We start from the raw sequence: 26468 nt of genomic DNA, 5'->3' as shown, positions 1-26468 counted from the left end.
AATATATACATGGCTACATGGTTTATTAAAGTTTATCCTTGTTCTGTTTCTGTGATGGTATCCCCCAAATCCGATTCTTATTGCCTGATTGTTGGTATGGAGGAGCTCCCTAGTCATATACCAATTGTTGAATCACTCTCAACAGCAGTTATAAAGAAATGGCTATTAGAGAATAATGAAAATTTACCTCTTTGCTCCTTGGAGATTTTTGAAATGACAACTGGAATGTTATGCTCTGCTCCTCCCTAAAAATATAAAATCATATATTGTATTTTTTAATGTCAAAAAAAAAAAAAAGAAAAGAAAGGAAGAAAGAAAGCTTTCAATCAAGAAACTGTACAAGCTATGATGAGCATGTTCTGTGGACACCAGGCAGAATAGAAGCAGGTAGCACTTCCATGAAACTTTATCAACGAGTTTGGAATTCTGCTCATATATTCAATAATTAATATCAATTAATTTGGAAAGTATTTTTATTTCTCAAACAAGACTAATAATGTCATTAAATGTACATGGACTTTGATGCCCTTTGTAGGAAGCTATCCATCATGGGAATTATTATTTAGGTTCCCAAACATTAGATGATTTCATATTTTCATTCTCTGGCTAAGTTATTCTATGCTGGTGACCAGACACTTTTAACAGTGCAGAGACCTTCCTGAGTACAAAGTGACCAAAGAGATTTTTACTTGCATAAATGTATAACCAAAGTCAGGTTGTGCATATGCACACTGGGAACTGACATATCTGCATTTTCTTAATTAGTATTAGATTCCTCTTTGTGTGAAGGCACATAATAAACAAATTATACAACAAAATGCACTGCCAAGAATACTGCAGTAGTGTTTTGTTGTTGGATCAAATGAGATAGGGAGAAAAAAAAACATATAACCTAAATTCACGTAAAGAAAAAGAATATAAAAGCTTAAAATAACTGCAAAAAAATAAATATCCTGTTTCATCATTGTGATAAGGATGAAAGCAATAGCTGAAAAATACAGGGAATAAAATTTTGTATAGAAAAGAAAACCTATCACTTTAAAAAGACAGTTGAAAAACAATCTAAATTCCATTAGAGTTGTTCTATTTTTAGAATATATAATCCTCCTGAGCATTTTCTTTTCAGGAACAAAAAAAAATTATTTTAGAACTGACATGTTTGTTTTCCCCATGAATGTCCATTTTTAACACTGAGTATACTTAAATAGAAGACAGTCATTTTGCTGGAAAGCAGTAGTATTCAACTTTTTCTTGACAAGTAAAATCCTTTCCCCTGCTGAACTATTAAAAACAAACATGACACGTGAGATAATATAAATTATCCTGCTCAGCTTGAAATTAGAACTCACTTCTCAATACTTTTTTTTTCCCCTCTCTCTTACCATTTCCCATTAGCCCAATATGCATTTTCCCCACCCTCACTGTGAAGGAAGTCACTAGCATAAGTTAGAATGGTTCTTAATTCTATTCCTGCCTTATAGTCATTATATCTCTATAAGCTCTGATCCTATCTCAGATGATCCTAAAATGATTCTCTCATCTGATCAGAGTGAGAATGATTAGTGACTGACAGTGTGATAAAAATTAAGTGCTTTTTTTTTTAGTATACAATAAACACTAACCAAAGGGTAGCTCCAGCTTAAAGGCAGACTTCTAATGCAATCTATCTTTAAAATTTATTAGTGAAATCACATGCATTAAAATGAGATTAGAATAATCCATTTTAAGACCCTTAATATACATTAATCAGAATTCTATTTCTAATCCTTTGCACTCATTTTATTTTTTTTCCATTATACTTATCAACTTCTAACTCTCTATAATTTTAATCCATTTCCTACATTTATTACTTATCTTCTTTCTCCCTCTCCTATCCCTAACTAGAAGTTGAGCCACACAAAGCCATTAAAGTTTTTTGGTACTTTGTTTTGTGCATTTATAAAATCTCAATGCATAGAATAATGTCTTTTAAAAAAATCCTGAAAATAAAGGTTTTTAAACTCAAAAGAATGGGTACTAGGGACAGGGGATGTGGCTCAAGCGGTAGCGCACTCACCTGGCATGCGCGGGAGGAGCACATAAAAATAAAATAAAGATGTTGTGTCCACCGAAAACTGAAAAATAAATATTAAAAAAAAATTCTCTCTCTCTCTCTCTCAAAAAAAAAAAAAAAAACAATGGGTACTAATTAGAATAAGAGATATTCTGTACTAATTAGAATAAGAGGTATTCTGTACTTATATAATTTTATCAAAAGGGATTCTACTACTGTCATGTATAACTAAGAAGAATCAATTAGAGAGAGAGAGAAGTGGGGGTGGGGAATGTCTGCAGTCCTAGGCTGTAGTTACTGATAATTTCTAGAGATACTTGGAAAATGGAAAGGATATATAGGATGCATCTACAAGCTTTTTAGAAGAAAAATCTGATTAATTCAAATTAATCACCAAGTTAATTTTTAGGTACTACAACAAGATGAAATAAATCAACCAATGAATTGTAGTTTATATGTATTTGGGGACAGAAACAATATTGTTTATGCCAATTTTGTCTCTATGTCTTCTTCCCTTAATCTGTTTTTACATTTTGTACTTTTCTCTCATTCCACTAGGAAATCAAAATTTTTCTTAAGGCTTATATTTTTTAAAAAACAAATTACAATGGAAGGACAGAAAGATGCTGATTCCTGGGGTCCTTCTAGGGAACAGGCAGCAGGGATAGTGATTTTCTGAGGTTAACTCAATGCCAGTTGTTCCTCAACATTCATGTTTATAGCTATCTTTTAATGACAAGATGTAACTAATCCCTATTTTGTCAACATTTCTCTGGTATGTGTAAACTTTATCCTGAAATTAGAATGGCTTGGGTCCAAGTATGGTTTTGTTCTTTTGTTATACTTGTTTTTGTTTTGTTTTGTGCTTTTAAATCAGATATTTGGAGCTCTGAAATAATTCTTAAACTAATCTCAGAAAATGACTTTATTGATTAGATAGCAAATTTTAGAACAAAACTCAGAAGATAGAATTCGAACCTTAAATGACTCTGCTTTCATTCATTGGATGAAATGTGAAGAGCAGCCCAGCTCTATTAAAGTTAACTAGATTTGGTTCAGGAACTAAATGGGGGGATTTAAGATTTTTCAGGTAAGAGTCAAATAATGTGGCTTGCACTCTTTAAAGTAGGTAATAAGCTTCCCATTACACTTAGAATAAAAATCAAAGGCCTTAACAGCCCTTTGTTGTGTAGCCTCAGCTTTCCTGCACAGCACAAATCCATAGCTCCATCATTCTGAACACCAAAGGATGCCAATATTTACTGGCATGCTTTTCCCTTATTCTTAACCTGGTAAGCTCCTGCCCATATTTGAAATTTGTTGAAAAATGTTTCCTCCTCCAGTATTTCTCTGCCTGATGTAAATTCACTTAGGTAGCATTGAATTATGGCTGTGATTTTTATTTATTTACATAATAATTTGATCAGCCTACTTTCAGACTGGAGAGTAAATGGCCTGAGGTCAAGACAGGGCTCCTTACTCTCTTCTCCTGGCCCAGGGTTCAGAACATAGTTTGGAGAAAGTCTGGATTAATCAATTACTATTATTCCAGAGAGTGTTAGGATCCAAGACTGAGGAAAGTGATGCAATATTCCAAACTGCAGCCCAGATATCAAGGAATACATATTTCAATTTTGTAATGTTATTTTTCCAAAGCAAAACTCATGTTATAGCTGTCTGTGTAGGAACAAGGTTATAGATCCTGTCTAAAGCATTTGAAGGACTCTACACAACAATTTTGCCAACAGGACTGTGAAATACCTCTGAATCAAACTTTGAATATTTTTAGAGGATTGAAAATCTTAACACATAACTTTTTTTAATTCAATATTTTCATTATCCTGATCAATCAGCTCAGCAAGCAAGCATATTCTGGGCTCTGGAAAAAAATAATACGTAACGTTACCACTATTCTTTCATCAAGAGTAAAGAGAATTCTTGTAAGCATACAGCAACAAGATAATTAGAGTTAAGAGATGAAGTGGACAGGTATGGGAGAGGCATCTAAAAATATCCTCTGAAAGAATATGGGAAGTACCATTATCCATTTAGATGCCATTATTATCTGCCCAAAATTTTGTTTTGGTAAAAATCAATGACCTTTTCTATATAGTATACGTTAACCTTCATATGAAAATCCCAACTAAGAAAATCTGTAGAGATAGAAAATGGATTAGTGGTTGCTCAGGGCTGAGGTGGGGTTGCAGGTCTCAAAGATTTATAGCAAAATGATATGAGGTTTCTTCTTAATATGATGGAATGTTTTGAAATTGAATGTTCTGATAGTTGCTCATATCCATGAGTATATGAAAATTCATTGAATTCTACACTTTAATTCAATAAATTTATGGTATGTGAATTTTATCTCAGTAAGGCTGTTTAAGTTTTAAGAAATGGTCTTTCAAGTAAAGTGTTCCTGTGGTTTTAACTGACCCTTGGGACTAATCCATCATCCTGAATTAAAATTGATTATCTGACTCTTTTCTCCCTATTTCTATGTTGGAAATGTACATATTCATTTTGTCTATTGTAGACTTGTACTGACTCAAGCAAAAACAATTGAGGGACAGAACCGTTGAAATAAATGTCCACTTATATCAACAGTTATTATTTATAGATTTACTCAGAAATCACAAAGTAAAACACAAAAATTTATTGCATCTACAATAAAGGTACATTTTTATTTGTTAAATTTGATACTACTAATAACTGTCAATATAGGAAATTAGTTGCTTAATCCTGGTTATTTTTATCCATTCAATTCAATTTTTTAAAAAATCATATCATGAATAATAGTGGAAACATGGCTTGTGTCCTCAAATGTAGATGTTAGGGATAATTTAGTCCAGGTTTTATAAATATAGGGCATAGTTTCTCAGACTAAGAGCTTTGTCATGAGGTTGAATCCCAGGTTTGCTACTTATAAGAATGGGTAAATTACTGAACCTGTTAATATTTAATCTTATTGCCTCTGGAAGGAATAACAATAGTAATATACCTTGCTAAATAATAAAGTCAAATTAAGAAGAACATGAAATATTTATCTCAGAATATGACTCTAGGTTATAAATATCAGCAATTGTTTATAAATAATAAAATGATTAATGGTAATAATCATTATATTTTTGATAACAGGGATTGAACCTAGGGGCACTCTAATACCGAGTCACATGCCCAGCATCATTTATGTATTTATTTTTATTTACTTATTTATTTTGATACAGGAACTCACTAGGTTGCTTAGGGCCTTGCTAAGTTGCTGAGGCTGGCCTTAAATTTGCAATCCTCCTGCTTCAGCCCCCTGAGTTGCTGGAGTGACAGTCATGTGCCACCACTAATTATGTCTTTGATATTGTAGAATTAATGTTTCCAAATAGAAATCACCTTTGAACACACACACACACTTACTTAGAGAATATTAATCACTTATTGTTTACATAGGAAAAGTTATGTTTGCTGAAAAATACTGCATAAAATATGTTTTCTAGTAATGTTTACTACATTCTTTCCCTGGAAATATCCAGAGGTATAATGTGCACATGAGTGGTATTGTATTTTAAAAGATATAGGAAATAAATAGGTCTCCAAAGGGCAAGACAGTGGGTTGTTCACAGTGACTGTCCTCACAGTCATTCTGCTAAGACTGAGAAAAATACAAGGTATTAGATCCTGTGTATGATTCAAAATCTTGGCAGTATGTTTGGATGTAGTTGTAAAGACTTATGAGTTATTTATAGAAACTGTAATTCCCAGGATGGTCCAGACAACAGAGATGAACACTAAAGGAAGAGTTGACCAAAAGGGCTACAGGGGTAGAAGACAAGCCCAATGCTCAAGGAAGAACCCGATAATACCAGTAGGAATTCTGCTACAGCCATGGAAAACCGGCCAGGTCCAGAGACCATATGCAAGACCAGCATGGATGCAGAAGACCTGTAGGAAAATATAGATGATACCCTAGCTAGCTTGATTAATCTGATCAATTCAAAGGAAGTAGGTTCCTTTTGAGAACAAAGACAAGAATATGCAATTAGCAGGAAAAGTTTAGTGGTTCTTTTGCCCAGATACTGCAGAAACCCATGGGTATGGATTTTGTGGAAATTGGGGAAAATATCAATAGAAGAGCTTGATCCTCTACTGAGATGCAAATAAAAGCAAAAACTAATACAAGGAATGAGAAAAAAACTCCACAGTTTCTTGCATTGTGAAAGATATTTTAAATAAGGAAGAGTGAATAATGAAAATAATCAGAGTTCATGGTTAAAGGTGGATCTAGGGTTATAGCAGGTATGAGAATGTCTTAGAAAAGCAACCCCAGAGTAAAAATAGCATAAATCAGCAAGGCTTCCTGGAGAACTGGGAGCAGAAGTTTGAATGTGTAAAAAGCACTTGAAGGGGAAGCTAGGCAACTTCACATTGGGGTTTTGGAGTCGGGGTCTGCAGATAAAAGATGGTCATATAAAGATACTTAAAGGTCACTTTAAAAAAGTAATGGTCCAGGTATTAATGTGCAAGACACACTTTCAAATTTCATTTCCTTACATCTGGTTTCCTAAAAGATATTTTTCTTTTTCTTTCTTTGGTACTAGGGATTGAACTCAGGGGTGCTTTATCACTAAGCTATATATCTTCAGCACTTTATTACCTTGAGATGGTGTCTCACCAGTTGCTGAGGGGTTTTGCAAAGTTGCTGAGGGCTGGCCTTGAACTTGTCATCCTCCTGCCTGAGCCTTGTGACTGTGATTATAAGGATGCACCAGTGCACCTAGCTCTTACAAGACTTTGTAAATAGCAATGGCAGAAAAACTACAATAAGGAACAAGAAGGCAGAGAAAATAACACGATTCTGGCATGGGCAAACTATCCACAACAAAGGAGAATCGCTTTATTTATGAATTGAGAACAAGTTCTACACCACCAGAAGACAGGAGTGAGGACCAGCCTGTGCGTGGCACCTCTCAGATCAAGACATCCTCCACCAGCTGCATCGGGGTGCAGGACTACCTCTGAGCTCAGGCCACTGTTTGTGATTATTTTGTTTCTATTTAGAATGGACATGGATATATAGGTAATTTTTGTCTTTCTTTTTCTTTTTTTGTACTAGGGATTTAACTGAGGGGTGCCTAATCACTGAGCCACATCCTTGGCCTTTTATATTTATATAGTTTATTTTGAGACAGAGCTTCACTAAGTTGTTTAAGGCCTTGCTAATTTGCTGATGCTGGTTTTGAACTTGTGATCCTTCTGTCTCAGCCTTGTGAGCCACTGGGATTACAGGCATGTACCACCACGTCCTTTTTGAATAGGGTACGATGGTGCATGTCTGTAAAACCAACAGGTCAGGAAGCTGAGCCAGGACGATCACTAGTTCAAAGCCAGTCTCAGAAACTTAGCAAGGCCCTAAGCAACTCTGCGAGATCCTTTCTCTAAATACAATATAAAAAAAGGGCTGGGGATATCTCAGTCTTTACTTTTTCATGCAAAACAAAATTATTACCAAATGTTGGGATTTTGGGGTATCTAGGGAATAAATTTATCTATGAAGATAAATAATTACATTAACTCAATGAAATTGATGTTTCAACTGTTTCTGGATGGCTGTGTTCCACACTGAGTACTTAATACTTTTGAACATTATTTAATAAGCATTTTAAAATAATTAGACAATTATAATTTCAAATAATATGTATGGGCCAGACACTGTGGCACACGTCTATAATCCCAGCGGCTCAGGTGGCTAAGGCAGGAGGATCACTAGTTCAAAGCCAGCCTCAGACAAAGTTAGGCACTAAGCAACTCAGCAAGACCCTATCTCTAATTAAAATTCAAAATATGGCTGGCAATATGGCTCAGTGGTTGAGTGCCCCTGATATCAATCCCTGGTTGCCAGCCTCCCCCCACACACACACAAAAAAAATTGGCATGGCTTGCAAAGATGAGTCTCAGATTTTATAATAAATTCCTAAAAATGCAAACCAAAAATTTTATCAAGGATTAAAATAATAATAAAGAGGGCAGTATATAATAATTGAAAAGAAAATAAATTAAAACTTACTTAAAACCATATTTTAAAAATTAATCATTTTAAAGATTTAAATGCAATACAATTTCATTTTTGCTAAATCTATTTATTTTTTCTTGTATTCCTTGGGATTTCAGGAATTTTTTAGAAGTCAGCTATCCTCTATATGTTCTAGGTCTCATTCTAACATTAGTCATTCAAGGAAAGATATCAAAGTTCTGTAATTAAACTGAATAGACAAACAATGGCCTCAATTTCTAACCCTCCTGCACATATTTTTTTTCTTCCAGAAGTTTCATAATTGTCTTATACAAGGTGGAGAAAGTAAATGGAGATAAAAGCTGATTTGCATAATCTCCAACAGTACCATGGACAGGGACATCAAGGATTTATGAACAGAAGCTTCAGGGATGGCATGTTACCTGCAACCTAAAGCCACCGAGGCACATCTATTAAAAAAAAAAAAAATGCAGTAGGAAAAAAAAATCCCACACGAGAATCTTCTTCACAAAGTTGCCTATCGACTTTTTAAGCACTGATTACAATATGGGAGAGCTGAGGGATTATCATCAGGCACAGTGGAGACTGTCAGGAAAGTCCCGGGAGCTGAGATTTGTCAGAAGCACTGAGCACTGTCTCAGCTGACTTCTCTAAAAATGTGCGATAGAGAACCTTAGTGCTTTTGACCAAAAAGAATATTTGTCACTACTCAGTCAAGATTTTAAAAAAGACTTTTTTTTTTTTTTTTTTTTGGTATTAGGAACTGAACCCAACACCACTTTACAACTGAATCATCCCTATCCCTTTTTTATATATTGCATTTAGAGACAGTATTATCTCACAGAGTTGCTTATGGCCTTGCAAAGTTTCTGAGGCTGGCTTTAAATTAGTGAGCCTCCTGCCTCAGCCTCTTGAGCCATTGGGATTACAGTTACGCTCCACCATACCCTGTTAAAAAAGAGTGTTGGAAGGTAAAATGAGGTACTCTGTGTCTGAGTTAAGTGCAATTCACTTGAAGACCCATAGGAATCATAACTATTTTTGTAAATGCCTTTTCAAGTTATCTACCATACCATCTTCCTTTGGCTAACTCTAGTGCGGACATTAAAGCTTTAATTAATAATTCTCAGTATAAAACCTGTAGTGTGAGCCAACAGTGATTCCTTAACTGAAGTAAATAAAGACAAACTATTTGTGTGTATATATACATAATTATATTATTGGCTCAGAATTGCTTCTGACAGCAATAAATGATTCAACATAAATTCTGCTTCTCACTTAGAATGTTTTGTAATGTTCCTTACATGGAATTTTAAAATTCTCAGATCTAAAGAACATAGTGTTAATAGATAAGCACAGCAGTTCATTCAATTCACATATGACAAAAAAGGTATTTGTATCATAGTCTTGCCATTTAAAATAAACAATCATCTTTTGATATGGGTTAACAGAATAAAACATCGTTTCAACAAGAAAAACTCAAACAAGAAATTGAAAATGAAAAGCCATAAAAGCATTCCCTTTGGAATAAATGAATACCATTCTAAATAAAATTATTGATATTTATTAATGTGTATATATATAAGAAGTTTGAAATAATTTCCTTTTTGTTAAATATCTGAATTATATGGAACTGATCAGAGTTCAGATATTACTTTTGTAGCAACTATTTTTAAGGATAGATACACATAAATACTTGAAAATTATTTCAAGTATTTGATATATGAAAATATGAGTTTATGAAAATTCAAGTACAATTCAGTGTAATCAATGAAAAGCTTTAAATAAAGGAAACTTTTTGATGCTTTAAAAACTGTCTAAGCTAAAATGTGGTATTTTTAATCAAAATAAAGAATATTTTATTGTTGGGTTAAAAAATAAATTGCAAAATGTCTCAGACTCTGCTGATAAAATAAAGTTAGTGACAAGATCAGGAAAAATGTGTAACTCAAATGAAATCATGGAATTTCTATTATCTTCAGTGGTACCTATAAAGTCTTCAAAATAATCAAAATAAAGATCTTAGCAGGAAAAAAAATCAAAACCAAAATATCCTTACTACTGATAATGGAATCCCCACGGCATACTTGCTATATCCTGCAATTTGTTCTGCATGCTTCCCTAGTCTTAGCTGGAATATGAAATATGCTTTAAAACTAACATTTTATATAGCAATGCTCTCATCCCTGACACTATCATGCTTTTGCAAATTGATCTTTCCTCTTGGTTATTTTCACAAAGTTGGCCAGAATTGATATTCACAAAGTTCAGAGTTCTAACTTTCAAGGGTCCATAATGTGAACTATGTTAAAATTTCATGAAATGTGTACCTGAGAATTATAAATGATTTTCAACTCATATAAGTAAATGTCTAAGCCAAGAATCAATATAAATTTACATTTTATTTATCTATGTAGAATTGTAGTATTGGCAAAGGCATTTAAATTGCTGATTTAGCTTCAATTTTTACACAATCTCCATTCCTTTCATAATTTCTCTTTTGCTTAAAATGATAATAAGTTGCAGGTGTAGTACATCTCTAATAGTCAATAACATACAGAAATGAAAGCCCTAAAAGTTTTATGATAAATGAAATGGGGGCATGGTTAAATAAGATATATTTACTTCTTTAATAAAGTTATCAGTTAAAGAAAAAGAAAACAGAATAAAACTAATCCTTCATATACTATCCGGTCTTTTGTTAGTATGAAATTTATATCTCTTCTATTCACTGCAGGTCAACATTCCTTCCTCTGGTGGGTAAAAGGAAGAGATGTACATGGAGTGTCATATTTAATGCAAAAGAATAAACCAGATAAAGAATGTTAATAAGTTATATTCCATGCTAGCTAAATTAAAATTCTCAAAACTTTTTCTCAAATGTCCAAGCAAAAGATAAAGGGTGGTCAAAGTTTTATGAGAACCTACTTAATTGACAACCCACTCTAAATATTAAGAAGCTTGCTGTAGCTAATATTTTCTAATTATTAACTGGCAAACATTAAAATACACAAGAGTTCATCCCTTACACTTGGCCTGTGTAAGGATAGACTGGAAAGGTGGGCTACCTTTATGCTTAATCCAAATCCTCCCACTGTTTGTCTTCTGATGGTCACCGTTCTTTCCTGAAAGACAGGATTTTTAAGAGTGGTTAGTGCTTCCTAATACTAGACTTTCATACATTTTATTCCTCTGGGTTTTGTTTTTGCTTTAAAAAAATCTTTTTTGACAGCAAAGCAACTCCAAACTTGTAATTAATAGAGCATTTTATAATTTTTAAATTGCAGGTCAATAACTTCTCAAAATAATATTGTTATTAAACTCTGATAAATTAAGTCTTTTTCCATAGTATTTTGGGACATATTCTGAATCTTGATTTTTAGACTTCCTACTTTTGTGCACTCTATTCTTGTCTAAGAAATGGCAAGCTTTTGATAATGTAACAGTAACTCAGTGTCAGTAGTAAATATTCATTAGCCGAGGATTTATCTCTGCCTCCACCAACTCATACTGTTTTTGATCTGAGAGCTGAGCAGAGGAGATCCATGCCCCACCCAGCACATGAATGATGCATATGATGTCTAAGATCAAATCTGTGAATAAGCCATATGCAAAATCTTTAATTGCCTATTTGGAAAAAGAATGAATTACATGCCTAAATAAAAATGATAATGAAATTGCCAATTTTCAAAATCACTTTCTCTTACCCTTTTTCAATGGAAACACTACTTCCATTACTTGCTTATGTGATTTAAAGAAAAAAAAATCACAGGGACAATGATATGAGCACAAAGAGTCTTATTTGGACAAATTCTGTAATTTTCAATTAGAAAAATCAATACTGCTCTGTTTTAAGGCCATCATCTCTACATAATGCATACTCTGGGGGAATGCTGATGGGTGAAAGCTTTTATCTATAACCTGGTCTATTCACATAAGCCTTCTTGAACCTGCTGCAAAGCATAGCCATTTGATGAACCCATCCATTCTTTCCCCTCATCATTTGGAATATATATGTATATATAATATGTATGTGTGTATGCATATACACACATATGATATATAGATATATTGTATGTATTACTATATACAATATATTCCATATATACATATTCATATATAATCTGAACCCTGTATTTCCACAAATACTCAATTTACCTGGCTAGATTTTATATCTCCAAATGTAAATTTTTTTCTCTTTCGTATGGATGAATTATTTCCCTCACTCCCTTTTTATGTGTGAGCTATGCAAAACACATACATTGAGGAATAATTAAGAGAAAATTTGAAAATAGTGTGCTTCCAGTGGCTTTTGCTAAACCTTTTGATAGGACAGTAACTTATCACTGAGTTGTCAAGCTTCTTTTTTGTCAAATATTTAGTTTTTATAAATAAAACATGAGCATACTTTAAGAACAAGATCATTATACCATAAACTAAGTAATATTATCATGTTATTTATTTTTAATTAAAAATGAAATTTTTAGTGGAGATAAGTATAAAATTATTAAAAATTGTAAGTGCACATGAGTAGCACTTGGTAATATAAATTATTTTCCTTTGGCCAATGTGCTAAGAAATTTAATTTTTTAAAATATTTATTTTACTTAAAACCTTATATGACTCTTATTACTTGACATTCAAATTTTTCAAATGAACATTAAAATTTTATGCATACAGATAAGTTACATGTGTATTATAATTTATGTGATCTTGAATTATAAAATATAGTATTAAATGATACCATAAATGCTACTTTTTTTATTTCAAAGCCTTCTGTTACATTACTCACCACCAGTGCCACCACATGTATGAGAGGATTCAGTGTTTTAGAATTTATATTGCAAAGACTATGCATATAAACATTTCTGCAGGTACCAATGAAAAACAGGTTCAATAACATTATATATATATAAAATTTAAGCTGAGTGTTAGTAGTGTCCTTTTGTTGAACAGGACAATCTTTTAAAATCGATTAATTTAAAAATAATTTTTTATTAAAAGATTTATTAAAGGGAAATTGAACATTGCAAGCAATATTGAAATTGAAATTGGAACCTATTAATGACTCACATATCCACAATTTAATGTATTTGTCAAATTACTTAAGTTCTGTGAGCCATTGTTTCCAAATCTGCAAAATGATGATAAATAAAACAGTAACAATTTTTTTTAAAGTTTAATATTTGTGATGTGCCCTGGTAACTAGTAGATATTAAATAAATATTAAGATACACCCTAAATCTGTTATTCTAGACAGGAATAGTCACTTAAATATCAAATTAATCTTTATCCACCTCACATTTAAATAAATATTTACATCGTAGAATAGCTCAAACACTGGAGGACTCAAATAAGAATAGGTAATTAAACAGTGATCTTTATTCTTATAAAACAGATAGAAAAAATGCCTTCAGAAGACTACCCATCAAACCGAACTAAAGTTCTTTGATGTCAGAAACTATTTCCTTAATTATTTTCTAAACTTAATTCTGATGTACACTTGATACCATAAAATATATGCAAAGCCAACCAGGGCAGTCAGCTGGGACAACCTATGTCAACTGTCTTAAAACTGCTGTCAGAGAAAATATCCTTTAATAAGCAAGCCCCATCAACTAAAATTTCTAGACATCTTGCAAAATAGTCTCAAGCCACGACAGCAACTTGGACAGTGATCTTGGTTCAGCTGCTCAGTGTGCACGGAAATGCTTTTTCTCTGGTAGACGCAACAAGCATACCACTATTATCAAAGGTCTCTTTGCTCATTCTCTCCAAGTCTGCCTTCTAATCTTTGGTGGCGAATATTTAGAACAAGTTCCAAATCAAATACAAAATTGCTGATGCAGAGAGGAGTTCCCACAGTCAGCAGAAACTAACTGCCCCAAAGCTCAGTAACAGCACTTATTTCCATGTTGTTCAAAGGCTCCCACATAGGCGCCTGCGCACGTACACTCCAGAATGCACTGAGGTATGGTATTGCTGCAGAAGCTACTTTTACTAAAGTTGAGTGTGTTGGACCAACCATACTTTCTGTGGGTTGTTTTGTTTTGTTTGGTACCGGGGATTGAACCCAGGGGTGCTTAACCACTGAGCCACATCCTGGGCCCATTTTATTTTTATTTTGAGACAAGGGCTTCCCAAAATTTCTGAGGTTGGCTTTGAACTGGTGATCCTCCTGTCTCAGCCACTCCAGCAGCTGGTATTACAGGTGTGTACCATTGCATCTGGCCAAATTACCTGGTGTTTTAAAAGCAAATTTTTAAATTGGTAGCTGCAGGCAGCAGGAAGCATAAGAAGGGAAATAACTCTGCACTTTGGCTCCTTGCTGATCTCTAGTTGTTCACATTTGTGTCAGCCCTGCCACACACTTTCCATGTCTCCATATGGGGTTCTTCCCTCCTGTCCCCCAAAACATTTAAAGGCAGCATTAATGAATTGCATCAACAATAAATTCATGATTTATTCTTATAAATCAGAGAATACCATAAACTGAAGTGTTTTTCATCGCATCTTTTGTTTTTTAAAAAGACACAATACCTTTGTTTATTTTTACGTAGTGCTGAGGATCAATCCCAGTACCTCACACATGGTAGGCAAGCACTCTACCACTGAGCCCCAGCCCCAGCCCTTAGTCACATCTTGAATGTCCTAAATATCATTGCCTGGTAAGAAGAACTGATATTGTTATCTTATTTTTTAAGACACAAAAATTCAAACTGGTGCTCCTGTGAAATCACATATAGAAAATATCTTGATAAACCCTTCTCTTCCTTACATTAAGCAAAGAATAATAATATGTGGTTTTAAAAGACTTACTGCACACCCCATCAATTAGCATCAATGTGATAAGAAAGTTTGTTTTAAATACTAAATGTGCTTTATAGAAAAAATTAGCATACCTGCCTTGGAGACTATTATGTTTCACACAACACACACATGCACACACAAACAGACGACATGGACCATAGGAGATGAGAACTATACATTCTACAAAATGAATGCCGTCAAATATTGCTGGTACAGAAATTCCTGAAATATGGATATGAGAAAGTTAGGAAGGAGTGGAAACAATGCACACACTAGAGAGAATAGCAATCAAAAAAGTGTATTGAGGGCTGGGGATATGGCTCAAGCGGTAGCGCACTCGCCTGGCATGTGTTCGGCCCGGGTTTGATCCTCAGCACCACATACAAAGATGTTGTGTCCGCCGAAAACTAAAAAATAAATATTAAAATTCTCAAAAAAAAGTGTATTGATTTTATGTGAAAGAAACAAGGAAATTACAGCTTAAGAGATAGGAAATGCCATTAGCGTCCTTGACAACTAAGGAAGAATAGATAAAGTGGTGAAGGTAGAAACAATAATGACAATAGTTTCTAATTTTTAAATACCTACACATGTTATTATAGCTCTTATAGCACTTGCAATTATTTATTTTAAATGTGTGTGTGTGTATACACACACACACACACTTTTTTCTACTATAGGTTTTTTTTTCTCATATTTTTTATTGATGATTATAGTTGTACATCATGATGGGATTTGTCCTTATGTATAAGTACATGCACACAATATAACAATAGAGTTTGGTCCCACCCCAGCACTTCCAGCTCTATCTGTGCCTCCCACCCTTTAGTCCCTTTCTTCTACGAATCTCCTTTTAGTTTTCATGAGATCTATCCCTACCTTCTCTATCCTTTTCCCTCTCAAGTTTCCACATATGAGAGACAATATATGACTCGTGACTAGAGTTTGACTTAACATATGTTCTGTTTCACTTAACATCATAGTCTCTAGTTTCATCCACTTACCTGCAAATTACACAATTTTCTTTTCCTTTGTGACTGAACAAAACTCCATTGCATATAGTTACCACATTTTCTTTATCCATTCATCTATTGATGGACACCTAAGCTGGTTCCATAGTTTGGCTATTGTGAATTATGCTGTTATAAACATGTGTGTGTGTATCACTGCAGTACGATGACTAATTTTTCAGGATAAATACTGAGAAGTGGTATAACTAGATTATATGGTAGTCCCACGCCTAGTCTTTTGAGAAACCTCCATACTGATTCCCATACTGGTTATAGTAATTTATAATCCCACCAACACTGTAAAAGTGTTCCTTTTTCTCCACATCCTCTCCAGCATCCTCTACACAATTCTGAAGGTGGAACATGTATCTTTTCTCAGTTTTCTCCCAAACATTTAGCACAGGGTCTAAATCAAAGTTAAATAATCATGTTAAATGAAAAAAGAGATGGCCAAACATTTTTTTTTCCAAAAAGAATTTGAGAGTTTCTTCAAGAGTCAAACTTAGTTTTATATGATCCCAGAATTCTAGTCTTATTAACCCAACTGACTTGAAAACGTATTTACAATAAAAATCCCTGCAAATGTTTATAGCCATTGTATTCATCATTGAGTGACCAACTAAGATGTTCTTCAACAGGTGAATAGTGGTACAACTGTATAATGAAATATTATACAGCAGTTTGTTTTTATTGACACAGAAATGCCTTTTATCTTGGTAGCTGTTCAAAGGCATAGAGATAATGTGTCAATGTAGGCTTCTCAGTTGTAACAAATGTATCACTCCAGTGAGGGATGGTGGTAAATGAAGTCTGCTCTGGAAGCCATGAAAAGACACAAAAAACTCAATTGCATATCACTCAGAGAAAGAAGCCAGTTTGAAAAGACTACATACTTGGATTCTCTCTATGTGACATTCTGGAAACTACAGACTATGAAAGCACTGGTGATTGCCCAGGGTTCAGGGGAAGGGGAAAAGGTTGAATAGGTGAAACACAGAGGATGTATAGGGGAATGGAATTCTTCTATGTGATATCACGATAGTGGGCACTTGCCTCCATACATTTGTTAAAAGCTATTGAACTTTTGAGCACAAAGAGTAAATCTTGGGCTGGGGATGTGGCTCAAGCAGTAGCGTGCTCACCTGGCATGCACAGGGCACTGGGTTCAATCCTCAGTATCACATAAAAAGAAAGAAAGGAAGGAAGGAAGGAAGGAAGGAAGGAAGGAAGGAAGGAAGGAAGGAAGGAAGGAAGGAAGGAAGGAAGGAAGGAAGGAAGGAAGATGTTGTGTCCACCGAAAACTAAAAAATCAATATTAAAAAATTCTCTCTCTCTCTCTCTTAAAAAAAAAAGAGTAAATCTTAATGTATTTTTAAAATCATTTAGGCAATTGAGGTATCCCAACAAGAAATATAGACTGCAACTAAATGAACTAAATGCATTACAAATATTTATTTCTATTTCAATGACTCCCAGCACACGATACTATGTTTAAGTTGATAAAGTTGTATCATATCAAGGTTTGGGTTAGCAATTTTAATATTGCTGTATACATTTAATAAAATGAGAAAATTCAATAATGAATGATGTATGGGGGAAGTCATATTTCTTACTGATGGAATGAGAGTTTATAAATAAGCAAGGGCAAGAAAGCTAGATTGGGTAATGGAAGATAGAGACATCTGTATAAACTCATGTTTTACTTATTATAAATATGGATGGTTATTTACAGGAATGATGATGGATATGTGGATCTATACAACTTATATTTTCTTGTTTTCTAAAACATCCTTTTTGAGATATAATGTGCATGTCATGAAATTTGCCATTTAAAATGTGTAATGCAATGACATTTAGTATGGTTATAGAAATATGCATCCATCATAATTAATTTTAGGATTTTGTATCATTATTCTAAAGAATAGCCATACCCTTCAATTACTATTCTGTATCTCAGACCTAGGCATTCACTAATTTAATTTCCGTCTCTCTATATTTTCATACTGTGGACATTAACATAAATGGAATCATACAATTTGTGGTCATTACTGTCTGGCTTTTTATCATAATGTTCTCAAGGTCATCCATATTGTAACCTGTGTAAATACTCCATTTTTTTTTACTGATAAAATAACACTTAACTTCATAGGTAAATCATAGTTTATATGTATATATTCCCCCATTGATAAAAATTTTAGTTGTTTTTCCTATTTGATTATTATGAACAATGCTGCTGTAAACATCTCTGTGCAAGTTTTCCTATGGAGATATATGTTGGTTTCTCTTTGACATATAACAAGTAGGACTGGGAACTGCCAGACTGTTTTCCAAAGTAGTGACACCATTTCTCATTCCTACCATCAATGAATGGGAACCAATTTGAACACAACTTCTGTAATGCATGTTATTATCTGGCTTTTTGATTATAACCATTTTAATAGTGATTAAATAAAAGCTCATTGTGTATTTGATTTGAATTTCATTGTAATTTTTTATTTTTTTTAAATTTTTATTGTTGGTTGTTCAAAACATTACATAGTTCTTGAAAAATCATATTTCACACTTTGATTCAAGTGGGTTATGAACTCCCATTTTTACCCCGTATACAGATTGCAGCATCACATCGGTTACACATCCACTGTTTTACATATTGCTATACTAGTGTCTGTTGTATTCTGCTGCCTTTCCTATCCTCTACTATCCCCCATCCCCTCCCCTCCCATCTTCTCTCTCTACCCCATCTACTGTAATTCATTACTCCCCCTTGTTTTTTATTCCCCCTTTCCCCTCACTTCCTCTTGTATGTAATTTTATATAACCATGAGGGTCTCCTTCCATTTCCATGCAATTTCCCTTCTCTTTCCTTTTCCCTCCCACCTCTCACCCCTGTTTAATGTTACTTGATATATACACAAACTTCATATATACACTTATTGATATACACACACATATGTATATATTCTTAAAGAATTTTCATTTGACCATTTTTTGATGGCCTATTTTATTCTCTGTTGCAAGAGTTTGTTATATATTCTAGATAAACATATGTTTCCATCTTTTCATTTTCTTAAATGTCCTTTGAAGAATGAACATTTTTAATTTTTGTGAAGTATACTTTAATTTTCTTTTGTTTCTCACATATTTGGTGTAACATTGGTAAAACCATTGCCTAATTCCTTGTTATGATGCTATATATATATATATGTTTTCTTCAAAGACTTTTATAGTATTAGCTCTTACATTTCAATATTTATTTCAGTTTGAACTGATTTCTGTATGTGGTATGAAGAAGATATTCAAATTCATTATTTTGCATGTGGATATCCAGTTGTCCCAGCACCATTTTCTGAGAAGAAGATGGGTCATCTATTGGTCTTGGCAATCTTGCTAAAAATCAACTTACTGTAAATGTAAGAATTTACTTCTGGACTTTCAAATCTATGTCATTAACCTATGTGCCTATTCTTATGGCCATAATTATGTCTAGAATTCTGTCTATTCATAAACAGTTTTAAAACCAGATGTCAATCTTCCGACTCTTTTCTTCTTTTTAAAGATTGCTTTGGCTATTATAAGTCCCTTGCATTTCCATAATGAATCTCAGGATCAAGTTTTCTATACCTTCAAACAAGTTTGCCCTCTACTCTATTTTGTTTCCTTATTTCCTTTCTTCCTTCCTTCCTTCTTTTTTCAGTACTGGGGATTGAACTGAGTAGTGATTTACCAATGAGCTGCACCCCCCGTCCTTTTTAATTTTTATTTCGAGTCAAGGTCTTGCTAAGTTGTCAAGGCTGACCTCAAATTTACTATCCACCTGCCTCAGTCTCCCAAGTAGCTGGACATACACATGTGTTGCCCCGTTCTTTCCTAATTTTTCACACTAAGACAGTAATGGATCTATCATTTCTTTTTGCTTAATCTACTCTTTGCCTAACTCTGTCAGGGGACTTCTAATTGATTCAGATAAACAGCTATCCCAAAGGCTGTGTGAAACAAAAACTCAATGAATTTGATTATCTAATCAATCATGCTTGAATATGTTGTCTCAACAAGACTTCTTGGCATATTATAGAAAGCACATCTGAGTGAATTTTTTGTCTTAGAATATGTTCAAATTGCAAGGTAAAAATATTTTAATATTATTTCCTTTACTAGAGTCTCCAACAATATCATTTTCAAAAAAAGATTCATATCACTGATAAATATTGATATTAATAATAGTAAAAATCTGTGTTTATATTTCTGAAATGTTTAATATTTTATTTACTGAAATAACTAAATGGTCACCTTTGTTATAATGCTGATTTACAAGATAATTATAGTAACACACACACACACACATAGATAGATAGATACATAGACAGATACACACTCTTTCAGCTGAGAGATATTTAAAAAATGATATCCTGTAAAATATGTGATTAAATTAAATACCCTTTTGATCTAGATTATGATGTTATGGCTAGAGGCTGGCTGATTCCCTTTCCTGATATCTGATTAAATCTACATCCCAACCACCTTGTTCACATTCCAGGGTGTTAGTCATCTGCCCTAATCACTTCAGAACCACCCATTAGGTAACCACGGAAAGTCCTTATACCATGGAGTGATACTGTAATAATTCACACTAGCTAATCCTAACTCTTTGGCTTGCCTATCCCATTCCTTCCCATGAAAACTAGAATAAAAGCTCTTGGCCACAGTTTTCCCTCTACCTTCACCTGGTAGCCGGCCCTGGAGCTTCCTCTGACTGGCTTTGCTGTAACAAGTGGTAGTATGATGGAATCACATCACAGGTAATAGCACTAGGGTTCTTGGTTTCTAATATTACTTCCCAATAAAATGAACCAGAGCTCCCAGGAAAAGCAGCTGATGTGAGGACTTGGAAAGAAAATGTATAAGATAAGTCTGAAGCATTTTTTAGGGATCAGGATATGAGGAATTGATAAAAAAAAATTGAGGGACAAAATTAAAGGGATCACAGAAACAAACTTAAGTAGCAACCATTGACAATTGAAAAACATAATCAGTAAGGTTGTATCCAATTTTAGTTCTATGCATAAATATCCATGATCCCTCATTGATGTAACCAAATTGTCTGGATAAATAAGTGGCAGAAACAGACAAAACTACAGCACGATAACTAATTCCAATTAGTTATGCATATACTTCATCCTCAAGGAGGTGAGGTACAACTCCCAGTTCTTAACTGTGGTCTGTGCACCATGGTTTCTCTCCAGAACATAGTGTACATAGGGTAGAGCAAGGGTAAAAGAAAGACTTCACAGAGGAGAAGCCTCACAAACTACCTGCACCTATGATTGAGGGAGAGTCAGCAGACTCACTGATCCTAGTTAACCTGGTCCCCCAAATATATGACTTCTCACTTATCTTGAGAAAAACATCAGAAAAATAACTCAATAGTGAGGTAGCGTACAAATACCTGACTGATACTCCTCAAAACTGTTAATATCGTAAAAATATAAATATTTTTTAAACTGTCACAGCTGAGTGCTTAATTACAAACTTTTAGAGAGTCAAAATTTGATATTCACAAAATTATTACTTTGAAATATTATTCATACATGAGCTAATGACGATGATTACATCTCCATCTTGTATAATCTTTAGCATTTCCTGAAGTTTTATCAATGAATTTTAAAAATTTCCCAATATTCTATATACCTATCATGAAATCCATCCCCTCCATTTGTAAAACTCATTTAAATAAAACAACAATGTTTTGATCATATGATTACATAATCTCTAATTTTCTGTTTAATCTGACTATATCGCTCCTGAATTCATGCATCCTCTTGTTCCAATATGAATTCACTGAGATTTAACATGTTCACAGTTATCATCCTACAACTTCTATTCTTCCTGTTCCTGGGAATTTGTGTAACATTTTTTTTTCAGTTTAGGTTCTGTTTCATGGCTTCATATTTGCTGCTTCTTAATTCTTCCTTGCATTTGTTTAGTAGTGAGCTTTCCTTTTTCGTTTATGTGTACCATCCAAATGACGGTGGAAGCCATGTACACGTGATCAAACTTCAATTGGCGACACCGTAAAGATGTGACTGAGTGGTCTGAGGAGCTTCCAAATATTGGTATCTAAAGGGATATTTTGTTGGGATTATCTTTTTTATTCTCAAAGGCATCTTTTATTGATGTTCTGGGTATTCTGGGAGGGAAATGAACATGAGGGAGGGTTACTGTTCATCTTACTGTTTTAATGCCTTGATTTTCTGTACAATGTCTCACCACAACCTCAGCTGGACCTCTGCTTTATTCAATCCCAAAGCAAACATCATGATCATTTTCTGTGAAAACTGAAATCTGTGAAAGGAGATGTGGGCTGTGGTAGGATATCCAGTCAGAGGTTTCAGAAGTTCCTAATAGTGTGGGCACCCAGTTCTTGATTTCCACCGCTGAAGTTAAGGACTTGATCATTTCAAGTTCGTTCCCCCAACCCTGCCTTAGGTATTTCGATCTTAACTTTCTTTTACTATATGTTGATGATCTTTCATCTCATAACTTTGTTTTCTTTTCCACAGGATTTTTTATTTTTAATATCTCTTGGTTTTTCTTCCCTAGTAAAAAATTTTATTTAAACTGTGATTTTACACTGAATTAAACCATAAATGTGAAGGGATATGTAGATTTTTTTCATATGTCCTATTTGCTTTGTGCTTTTTCTTAGAGTTTATCTATCTATCTATATATATATTTTTTTCCTAAAACTATAGAGCTCCACTTAATGTATTGAGCCCTCGTTAACAGATTTCAATGGAGGAAATTTTCTTCAGTTAGCCTAAGTGTACACATTTATCCTATCTTTCTTTGAGATAGTATTTTTCTGCTGGTCTTTAGAAGGATGGTTTTCAACACCCTCTAGCAAGAATATAAGGGGAAAGGATAAACATGTGAACTCCAAATTAAAATTAAAGATTTTATACTTCTGTTAAGGACAAAATAATTGAGTGAGTTAAGGAGAATGTGAGAAGAGGAAAAAATGTTAAAGGGAAAAATCTGTGCCTGTTGGATGTTCACAGTGTAGTAGGACAGAATAATAGCAGAAAATATCTAAACAAAAGTTATGCCAGAGAATAATTTGGGGATAAAGAAGGCCTTTTGAGATTACATTTGAGCACAGCCTGAATTTTGAGGGAAAATAGTAATTTTTGTGTATACCTGGATGAACAAACAGTATTCCAGGAGTTGGGACCATCAAGTGCAAAAGTTTGATGTGAAATTTGCTTAGGATGTTCAGGAATTAAAAGAAGTCATTGCAGCTCAAGGTCAATAAGGATGGAGAAATAGAAGGTGGGGTCACACAGGGAAGAGCAAACCCTATGCAACACTACATCTTGACAGCCAGTTCTTAGGTATTCTGTGGGACATAGAACACCAGGACAGGATTTTAGACACAGAAGTAATTTGGTTTAAAATAGTTGGAAGGGGCTGGGATTGTGGTTTATGGGTAGAGTACTTGCCTAGCATGTGCGAGGCCCTGGGTTCGATCCTTTGCACCACATTAAAAAAAAAAAAAGAAAAAAATTGGAGATCAATGGGAGGTGGGCAGTGCTGAGATTGGGAGAATCAATTTGGAGGTTATATTATTCTTCAAGATAAGTGTTGATTATGACTTGGAAAAGGGAATTAGCAGTGGAAATGAAGAGAGATGGTTAGATTGAGTATGGAGTATGTTAAAGTGGACAATTACATTGAACATTCTGATTTTTTCTTCTCAGATCTTATGCCTTTTTATTTCCCTAACTTGTTTATTTCACTGGCTAATACCCCCAGAATTACATAGAATAGCAGAGGAGAGAAAAGACCTCCTTGCCCGAATTTAGGGGGCAAGCATTCAATCCTTCAGTAGTAAGTATGTTTTTAAGCTGTAGATGATTGTCAGTGCTCTATAAAAATAGGTAGAAGTTTCTATTACTAGTTTTCTGAAAGCTTTTAGCTTTTCATTATGAACTAATTTTGTTTGTTAATTTTTAAATTAAAAAAAAACATTCTAACATCTTTGACATAAAAAGAAAAAACACTCATGGCATACAATTATTTTTATATCTTGCTGAATTCTATTTTCTAATATTTCATTGAGAATTTTTGTGCCCTATATGCATTATTAGTATTGGGTTGTAGTTTTCACTATTTTAAAAAATCTGCTCTTTTTAGTTATACATGACAGTAGAGTGTATTTTGACATGTTTATGCAAACATGGAGTATATCTCATTCTAATTAGGATCCTGAGTCTTGTGGGTTGTACATGATGTGGAGATTCATTGTGGTGTATTCATAGAAGTAAATAGAAAAGTTATGTCAGATTCATTCCACTGTGTTTCCCATTCATGTGCCCCTCCTTTTCTCACCTCACCCTCACCTTGTGTGTTAGCATCCACATATCTTTGTCTTATTTTAGTATTATACTAATATAGGCTTGAAAATTGATTTTCTGCAAGACAATCTATAGGATTGACATCTAGTGAAGATATATGGGTCTGGAAATTTCCTTTTTTTTAATAGTCCTTTGTACAAATTCAATTTCCTTAATAGTTACAGGGGAAAGTCAAATAATTTATTTTACATTGGGTGAGTTGTACCAGCTTGTGCAGAGGAATTAGTTTGTTTTAACTAATGTGTTAAACATATGTAAGAAGCATTGCTCATAGTATTATTTTATTTTAGATGTATATAGGGCCTGTAGTGATATCTCTGTTGTTTTATTTCTAATATTAGTTTTTCAGTCTTTTTCATTTTTCAAGTCTTAGGAGAGTCTTGTCAACTTTATTAATTTCATCAAAAAATAGGTTTTTCTCCCACTTGATTTTATCTACCTATTTTCTCTTTTCATTTTGCCAAGTTATATTCATACTCTTATTATTTTCTTCATGCTTTTTGCTTTGTTTTTGTTGGTTCCTCTTTTTTTCTAGTTCCTTTGGATGGTATTTTAGATTATTTGTTTGAGATGTTTCTTTTTATTTTCTAATACATGCATTTCATATTAGTTCTCTCTCAGTTCTACTTTATCTACATTCCACAAATATTCCACATTCAGGTTTTCATTCTCCCTCAGCTCAGTGTATTATTTGTTTGTGGAGTTTAAACACCAGTTCTCACTCTAAAGATCAATAAATCCTTAGAGATTTAAAAAAATGGGTTTAAAACAACTCTTTATTTATGCAATACAGGTAATGGTGCATACACACTTCCAAAATAGTGATATGATATAAAACTAAAATAATTTATCTAGGCTATCCCATAAATTATGACATGCTAAGCATAAACAGATGTAAGATAATATTTGAAACATACCAAACTTAAATAATCCCAATTCATTTATTAGTTATATTATTGAAAGCCATAAAGGAATTTAAATAAATCATTCAGTTTTCTTACTGCACACAACACAGTTCATATTCTTAAGAAGGCTGGAAACTCTCCTTCAGATTCTTTCTTATTCACCTAGAACTTTAACAGGTTGGTCATGTGGATCCAAGTCTACTCCACATTGACCATAGGAAAGTAATGGTGTTGCCGGCAGTTTTAGAATGGGTTGAAGCACAGGAAGTAATGAACCACTCCATACATGTACACATGCACAACAATATACAACATCTCCATGGTACTCCAGGAATATTCAATGCGACAGTGAACTACCTCACAAACTACAGATTACCACTGAATCAATGTTCAGTACAAAGGCAATATCTATAATGATCACTACAAAAAGTTTAAAATGGATTTGGGTATTACAGATGTGGAGGCAAAAAGTACCATCTGAAATAATTAAACATTAAAAATTACCATTGTAGATAGAGGTGGAAATATTGATCTACAAAGAAAATGTGATTATATTATGTGCCTCACTATTTAAGCACTGAAGACAGGTAGCAGTTTGCTCTCGTTATGAGCAATGTACTTATCAGTCAATATCAAGCACAATCACATGCACTGAAAACAGAATGGCTTAAGTTTTATGTTGGAAAGGAGAAAAATATATCATTTTTTTAATTAAAAATTTCTACATCACAAATGATAAAGTTGCTCCGTGAAGAGGAATCACAAAAGCATGATTAATAATAATGAGTGACTTTGACCAAATGTTTCACCTATTGACCTACTTGTATGTTACTATAATTTATTTGCATAAATTATGTTGACCTTATTTTTACATTATTATCTATTTTCCTCTGCAGTGTGAACCAATCACTTCTAGAACAATGCATGTTCAAATCCTATTTAATCTATCAATTCCTATTTAATCTCATTTAAATATTACATATTTAATTAAAATGATATTCTACAAAACATTGTAAAACATTATAATTCTATAATTCTTATAATGTCCCTAAGCTTCTTTACATCACTATCATATTTAGAAATCTTTCATTCATAAGCAACAAACTAACTCCTTTGCATACAAAAAGCACTTACTCAGTCATATAAGGTTATTGTGAGGTGAGAAGTTTGTTTTCTTCTATACAAAAAGATTATTTAACTGGCTTAAATTGCACATCCAGGATCAAATATTTAGGCAAAATGATTTAGAAGGAGGAA

General features: G+C 33.5%; 1 protein-coding gene across 3 annotated transcripts in view; it reads right to left on the bottom strand.

Annotated features, from left to right (window-relative positions):
* The window catches only part of Sntg1 (syntrophin gamma 1), an 819084-nt gene that overhangs the window by 281282 nt on the left and 511334 nt on the right, over positions 1–26468 (bottom strand). For 2 of the 3 annotated variants that reach the window (XM_048782887.1, XM_048782888.1), the window contains exons 6-7: positions 11144–11200; positions 188–245 (exon numbers count right to left, since the gene is read on the bottom strand). In XM_048782887.1, coding sequence (XP_048638844.1) covers positions 188–245; positions 11144–11200 — 115 coding nt within the window. The remainder of the gene's footprint in view (positions 1–187; positions 246–11143; positions 11201–26468) is intronic. The other variant, XM_048782889.1, reaches the window with a different exon arrangement.

The sequence above is a fragment of the Marmota marmota genome, unplaced genomic scaffold (assembly GCF_001458135.2).
Source record: "Marmota marmota marmota unplaced genomic scaffold, marMar, whole genome shotgun sequence".
Classification (NCBI taxonomy): Eukaryota; Metazoa; Chordata; class Mammalia; order Rodentia; family Sciuridae; genus Marmota; species Marmota marmota.
This window is presented reverse-complemented; position numbering and strand designations above follow the sequence as displayed.